The 7,540-nt window shown below is 48.8% G+C and overlaps 2 protein-coding genes across 2 annotated transcripts; both read left to right on the forward strand.

Moving 5' to 3' along the window:
* Positions 1-6: 6 nt before the first annotated feature.
* RPL35A (ribosomal protein L35a) lies at positions 7-2,174 on the forward strand. The gene is made up of 4 exons (XM_010716791.3): positions 7-91; positions 652-804; positions 1,549-1,693; positions 2,112-2,174. Exons 1-4 carry the CDS (start codon positions 81-83, stop codon positions 2,133-2,135), a joined length of 333 nt encoding a protein of 110 aa, XP_010715093.1. The 5' UTR covers positions 7-80; the 3' UTR covers positions 2,136-2,174.
* A 1,333-nt stretch (positions 2,175-3,507) lies between these two features.
* LOC104912668 lies at positions 3,508-5,722 on the forward strand. Its single transcript, XM_031555055.1, has 3 exons — positions 3,508-4,104; positions 4,779-4,922; positions 5,658-5,722. Exons 1-2 carry the CDS (start codon positions 3,543-3,545, stop codon positions 4,883-4,885), a joined length of 669 nt encoding a protein of 222 aa, XP_031410915.1. The 5' UTR covers positions 3,508-3,542; the 3' UTR covers positions 4,886-4,922; positions 5,658-5,722.
* The last annotated feature ends 1,818 nt before the right edge of the window (positions 5,723-7,540 follow it).

A 7,540-nucleotide genomic window follows, 5' to 3' on the forward strand; every position in this document is an offset into this window, starting at 1 on the left:
CGGCGGAGCTGTCGGTCGGGGCGGTCACGGTTCTGTGTGTCGTTTGTAGGCCTGCCGGGACTGGGCTGCAGGAGGACGCCATGAGCGGGAGGTGAGTGCCTGCCGTGCGCCTTGGCACGGCTCGACTGCAGCGCTGTGTGGAGAGCTGGGGTGATGCTGCAGGCGGTGAGCTGATGGCTGTGGCTGCTCTCCTTTCCCAACACAGCTCTGCCCGCTGCACCCGCTGGTACCAGACACCCGCTCTGTGTGTCTGGTCCATCGTTACGTTTGCGTTGCCCTCTGAAATCCCTGACTTCAACTGGCTGTAGCGGTCCGTCCCTGAAGGGGGCTTATAAGCAGGAGTGGGGACTGACTTTTTATGTGGCCTAATAGCGATAGGACAAGGGGGGAAGTTTTAAAGTGAAGAAGGGGAGATTTCTGTTAGATAGTAGGAAATTCTTCACTCAGAAAGCAGTGAGGCCCTGGCAGTGCTGCCCAGAGTCGTGGGTTCCCATCCCTGCAGGTGCCCAAGGTTGGATGGGCTCTGGGCAGCCTGAGCTGGTGGGGACAGCCAGCCCATGGCACCGGTGGGCTGGGTGGGCTTTGAGGTCCCTTTCAACAAAAGTTGAATGTTTTGAACTGAGTTAATTTGTATGTTTTCCATGTCTATAGGTTGTGGTGCAAGGCCACTTTTGCTGGCTACAAACGTGGCCTCCGAAACCAGCGGGAGCACACTGCTCTGCTGAAAATTGAAGGTGTTTATGCCCGCCAGGAGACGGAGTTCTACTTAGGCAAGAGATGTGCCTATGTATACAAAGCTAAAAAGTAAGTCAGCCTCTTACGTCAGCTTTTGCAAATGCTGAGATGTGAGCAGACAATATATGTATCTTCTGATAGAATGAAGAATTCAGCTCAGCTTACCAATAAAATGAAGTATCACATAAAACAACTTCCTTGCCTTGTCTTAGTTTTAAAGTTCTTTGTTAGCTTTGAATTGGATGGTGTTTTTGTCCTTCAGATCAAGAAATGAATGTGAAGTGTAATTTGTAACAGTGAATGATTATGTTGAAGGAACAAATGAGATGAGAAAGAAACTTTGCTTGAGACTGGTGAAAACTGAAGGCAGGTTGATAGACCAAATTGAAGCGAGATGAATTTGAGATGAGCACTGAGGTTTTTGGGATCCTTAGTGGCAGAATATCTTGTCAGGCAAAAAGAAGGACACCAGCTTTTGTGTGTCTGTCACAGCTCTGTTGCTTCTGCTGTGCTAGCAATGGTGGAGGCATTAAAAATAGTTGTTTGTTGCCTTCTACTTAATTTTTCTTTGAGAGTAGTTGTTAAGAGGTCAGATGTGGAAGTGGAATTGCCTTAAATAAAATTGATCAAGCTGTTAGCATCACCACAGTCATTCCAAAGGTGGCATGTGGCTTCTTGTGAGGTAGCTGATGCCTGTCTCGATGCCTTAGGCCCCTTGTGCCTGTGGTGTGTCAGGAGAAATCTTACAGATAAAGTAGTGCATTTCCTTTGGAATGAAACTTGAGTAAGTTTTATGTGTTTCTGTTTCCTCAGCAACACCGTAACCCCCGGCGGCAAACCCAACAGGACACGGGTGATCTGGGGGAAGGTAACCCGCGCCCATGGGAACAGCGGCATGGTTCGTGCCAAGTTCCGCTCCAACCTCCCTGCCAAGGCCATTGGACACAGGATCCGAGTGGTGAGTAGCTTTAGGGATGAGGGGATCCTTGTCAGCTATTGGGGTGCGTTTTAATCCCATCTTGCATGTATACTTTTTGTACTCTGCCCCAGTTCCTACCTACTGGCAAGGGAGCTGTGGCAACTTTTCCTCTTACTTCCCAGATGGTTGCATGAGCTGCATGGCAAAGTCCTGAAAGTAGGCATGGGAAGACTCTTTGAGCAGGAGAGCTGACTGCTGGGTGGGAACTTGTATGCCATAGATGCTGCTTCAAGTCACTAAGCTGCTTGTTATGCTTTCTGTCCCTTTTCTGCATAAATGGGAGTCACTGTTAAAGGAGTTGAAGAGATCCATGATTCAAATTATAACTGCAAAACTTGTTAAATTGTACAGTCCAGTAACAGGAATTCTAATGTGATTCTGTTCTTGTGTTTTTCAGATGCTGTATCCATCTAGGATCTAAATTTTTATTGGAAATAAAATACAGAATCTGTTCCCTTTTTGTACGTTCCTGTTTTTAATCCTCTCCACCTATATTGAGAGATTTTATTTTTCAGTGGCATACCACAACACACGGCACACTGATGTAGTAGTGACTCTGAAGTGGCTCCTTAGCTGGAGATTTGACCCATACTTGTTAAAGGCATCTGTTGAGCTGGTTACCTTTGAAAAGGCAAATAACTGACAGCCTTTATCATGACCAGTCATTGCCTCCAACATAGCATCTGAATCTTTACAACCTTTGTAAACTGTTTACCCAGGGTTTCTATAGAAAATGAGAAATATTTCCTTGCCTCCTCAATAAAGGGAAGCTTATATTGGTGTTTCTCTTGAAACATCACTTTGCAATGACTGCTGTTGGGACAGCTGTCTGATGTTGTTGTCATGCCGTTTGTCTGTGTGTGTGTTAATACTTGCTGGTTTTCCTGCCAGCCCTACCACAATAGTGTTGGGATGGGAAGATTTCATACACTGAGATGCTGTTACTTTAATGAACTCCTTGAGGTTTGTTGAACAAAAAGGCAATGAAAGTGGATTGAAAGATTCTTAAAGTGCAAGTTTCTTGATGCATAAAAAATACCGTATGACTTTAAGGGAAGTTTCAGACAGCTGCAGGTTGGCATGGCTGCTGCTGATGTCATAGTCTTAGTTCACTCCCAAAAGGAGTCATCAGTACCCTGAGTGGGTGTCATTGCTGAGGCAGGTAAGTGGTTGCCCTCACCTTCACTCAGGTACGCTGATGTTTTCATTCCTTCCCGGTGTGAGATCCTGCCTGAGCTGCATGCTGCTGGGGTGCCTGAGCTGGGCCTTTGTTCTCCCGTGTTCCTGCAGTTGTCTCCTGTGGTGGGCTGGTGTTTCATTCAGGACTGATCCTCTTCCTTCTGAAGGAGGTGGAACAGCTGTGTCCTAGCTTAGAATACATTATTGGATAAATTACCTTTTTTAAGTGAAATTCGATAATGGTTTGGACCTGGCTACTGACACTTGGTGTACAAATTATTTCCTAGCTAAAACAACTCAGTTTGCCTCCTTCAACAGCAAGAGAGCACTTAAGAGTGAAAAACTGCAGCATTTACATGGATAAGCAGTGGGCAGCTTGAAGGGTACTCTGGTCAAGCAGGGCTTTATTTTTACAAGCACGAAGGAGTTGTATGTGTGAGATTCAAAGTCTGAGGTGGAATACACACAGTTATTTTCTATAGCATTTGTTTGTTCCTCACCAAATTGTGTTTGCACACAACTGAAAGAAACAGGTGTAGTCTGTTGTAAGACCTCTACTGCAAGTACCTTTGCTACAGCTCCTGAGTGGAAACCCCTTTCACTCCTTTCTTCAGCAGAGCAGCAAAAAATATTTGCACAGGAAGAAGCTATGGAATCAGAGGAGCCCGACACCTGCTCCCTTACAGACCAAACCAGCTGGGAGTTCCTTAACCTACTGAACATGCTGGGGATGAAGAACGGGGAGCTGCTGGTGATGGAGATGAAGGACGTCCACATGAGAGCCCCCTCAGTGCTGATGGATTTTGCTCAGGACCTGTTCAGTGCAGGTGATGGGAAGACTGAACTACAGCAGATGGAGGAAAAAGAGGAGGAGAAAGAGGTTCAACCGCACCTGGTTTTTATGGTTTGGCAAGCCACCACTTTGAAGCAGCTCATGCAGTGGGATTATCTGGATGAGACCCTCTTTAACATAAGGAACTTGTTCCCATGCGTGCCAGCTGCGCTGGTGCTGGTGGTGATCCATTCAGGCTCCCAGGAGGAGCTGTCCCGGGCAGTGGAAGCACTCAGGAGGATGCAGTGCCTGTTGGATGGCGCTTTCCAGCAGCTGGTGGTGGAGGCAGCGGTCTACAAGGCAGGCCAGCCCGATAGCATCATGGAAGTCAAGAGAGCTGCATGTAGAGCACTAAGAGAAGTCTTTAATTACCAAGAAGGTATCCTGGGACATAGCTAAACAGGGGCAAGGGACAAAGAGACAGGCTTTCTGGGAACAGAACCACAAGCTTAGGCAGGAGTGTGGAGGGTCTGAGAAGCATGAAGGGCCAACATAAGTTTGGAAAAGACCTCTAAGATCATCTAATCAACCATCCTCCTACCAGCAATATTACCCATTAATCACATTCCTCAGTGCTTCATCTCCATGGCTCTTGAACACCTCCAGGGATGGTGACCATCTCCTTGAGCAGCCTGTGCCAGTGCACCACTGTTCTTTCAGAGTTTTTTCCTGATATCTGACCCGTGACGCTTAGTGGTACTCAGTGACTAGGTTCAGATGCAGGAGGGAAAATAAACTGGAATTTAAAATGAGGGATTGAGTCCTGGGCTGGGAATGGAAGATGCGAGTCAGAGCCCATGTGCTGTTAACTTCCAAGTGTGACTGTGGTGGCTCTCACTGCCCCAAAACACACGGTATGGAGATGCTGCTCAGTGTGAGAACTTCCATCCTAACTCCATCACTGGGGCTTCCCATTACTGTTAATAGCTGTACAGTACCACCAGCCTTGCGTTCTTCTCGGTGAGAAATAGTAATTCTTTGGGGTGAGCTGTAGGGAAGAGCTGTCACCAGCATGGTTCCTACTGTGCTCCTATCCTGTGTTTCCTCCCCTAGATGTCAGCTCACCGAATCCCAGTTCTGCTTGTCCCGGTCAAATCAGCCCCCAGCAGTGGATCACTGTCCTCAGCCTGAGCATGTGCCACGTGAGGTACCACAGATGACTTGCAAACAAATTCCTGGAGACGGCAGGATTTGCAGGTTGGGGTTAATGCTGTTCACCCAGATATCTCTCTGTAGAATATTTCTGTTGTGGTGCTTTGCTTATCTGCCAGTGCTGCACAGGAGTGGTGCAGTGCATGGTATCTCAGCTGCCAGAAGAGGCCACTGCTCCCTCAGCTTGATGCCAGCCTTGCTCCAAAGCTGTAAGGTCTTCCCTGCATCAGCTGGGCAGGCAATCTACCGTAGCAGAAATCACTGAGTTTCTGCTTGCTTTGCTGCATAGTTCCCAGCAGCACAAAGCTCCTGAGATTCCTCTGGGTTCTCTGCAGCCACAGGACAGTGGGTGAGCAAAGATTGCTGCTGGCTCTGACTTATTGGCCAGAAGGCTGCAAACAAGATAAAGGTCCCCCTCCTGCTGTGGTGCTGTTTGCCATCAGCATGTTGGTCTTTCCCAAGCTACTCCTGCGTGCCAGAGTAGTTGAAGGGTCAAGGACAAGCTGTCTGAGCGGATGGATGTGTGCAGACATTCCCACCTGCCCTGCTGGAAGGCTGGGGATGGGCTCACACCAGAGTCCATCAGGAATGGGGGTTCTTGGGTGGGGGCACTGTGGGAGCAGTGGATGGGTTTTGTTCTCCAGCAGCAGTGAGCCCTGTAAAAGTTGAGCTCACTTCTCGCTCTCTCTTTCTGGGCAGGGCAAGGCACCGTGGTTAGCTGTTGTTTTTTCTATTAGGGCTTCATAAGGATAACCTTTATTTTATTTTATCTTATTTCAGATCTTGTATCCACCTAAAATCTTACCTGTTATGGAGAGAATTATTAAAACCTTGTCTTTATTTGATTTCTCTGTGTGCACCTCTGAGCTGTAAAGCGCCGAGCACCGGGTGCCATACAAACTCGTGCAGAGCCGGGGGGATTTGCAGATGTCTCTGAGGGAAAGGATCCTCCAGGGGATATTTTGAGTGTGGATTCTTTCCATGGTGATGTGGTGCATCGTGCCTACGTGCCAGGACAAAGTGCGAGCGCACCTTGGGGCAATGCTGTGTGCCAGGAAGGCACCCTGCCAGCTGCCCAACTGCAGGCTCTCTGGGGCTCCCAGGCAGCCCTGCAGGCACTGTCTGACATCTCTCGCAGGTTCCCTGGCTTTCCATTGCAGTAAGTTTGGAGAACCGAGAGGAAGAGTTTGAAGAGCTGCACTGAGACACTGAGGACTGTCAAAAATTGGTACAAAAGTCCTTCCTCGTGTCCTCTCTCTTTAGATGAGAGGTGAATCGTAGTGAATCATCTTCCAAGGGGCCCGATCCAATGGGTTTTTGGGCTTGCTCAGAGCTCAAAGCACTGTGTCTCTGTACCAAGCACCCTTTCCTCCTCTTTTTGGAGTTGAAAATGAACAGATCTTTGCTCTTAGCAGGCACGGGCACATGCAAGAAGTGCAATTGCCCTCATTTAGAGCGAGCTGTTGATTTGCTGCCAGCACATCCACCGGGTTGCAGTGTGAAGGCAAAGGGCTGAGCAACAGGACCTGTGTGTACATCCAGGTCTGCATTCAGGTGCCTGCTGCACTCCAACATCACTCCGTGGGCACTGCACACACTGCTGAGCTGACCTGCCTCTGCCTCGCTGTGCTGTATCTCTTTAAGCAACACAGAGGAAGATAAAAGTGTGTTTGCTGTTAGGTCCCTCCTCTGTTAATGAGTAAGGAAATGTAAACGAGGTTGTTTGGGTATTGTGGGTGACGTTCACCTCTCCAAGCAGCCCTTGCTGGCAGCAGTACGTTTGTACCCAAAATTAACAATACAATTGCAGTGACCATGAAGAACAGCTCCATCCATTCCCAAATATTTTTAGATGAGCTTAACAGCAGTTTAAACATCAGAGAAATGGGAAGCAGTGCTCGTTCTGGGCGTGGGATGCAGGAAAGCCCCCTCGCTGAGCAAGATTCCTGTAAATGCAAAATCTGGCTGACCTTAAGGCCTCAGCTGGCTGTTGGGTGGCGTCAGGCTGGAGCCCTGGTGTGCTGACAGCTGCTCTTGGGGTTACCGCTGCACAGGAGCTCCTCTGCCAACAGACCCTGATCTTTGGAAGAGGACCCTAATCTCGTTTATCTCCCCTGACTTGATTACCAGCACTAGTCAATGAGTAAGGTCCTTTTATTAAAAGCCAGAGAGGCTGTCTGAAACCCTCGCCCCGACTGTCTGATCCCACAGTGCTGGTGTGGGGATGTGTTTGCTGAGCCTGTTGTAACTGGGACACACATTCTCCTGGCTTAAAGCTATTGGCACACAGTGACCTTCCCAGGCTGCCCTTCCTGATACCCAAGGTCAGGATGGGGCTCTGAGCACCTGATGGAGCTGTAGGTGTCCCCTCTTCATTGCAGGGAGTTGGACCAGATGGCCTTTAAGGGGCCCTTCCAACTCCAATACATCTACGTTGTCCCCTAGAGGATGTCTGCAAGGGCAGTGCTGCTGTCGGCACCTTTCAGCTGTTCACATCCTCCCGTATCCTTGCAACAAGGCATTAAATGTATGGGGAATGTCGTACGTAGCAGAGTAAACGTTTACCATTGCTGTTTGGGCTTCCCGCTTCACCTGACAGCCGTGCCAGGGCCGGACAAAGCACGCGTCCACTGGTACCGGAACCGGGAGATGCTTTGTGCTCG

The sequence above is a fragment of the Meleagris gallopavo genome, chromosome 11 (assembly GCF_000146605.3).
Source record: "Meleagris gallopavo isolate NT-WF06-2002-E0010 breed Aviagen turkey brand Nicholas breeding stock chromosome 11, Turkey_5.1, whole genome shotgun sequence".
Taxonomy (NCBI): Eukaryota; Metazoa; Chordata; class Aves; order Galliformes; family Phasianidae; genus Meleagris; species Meleagris gallopavo.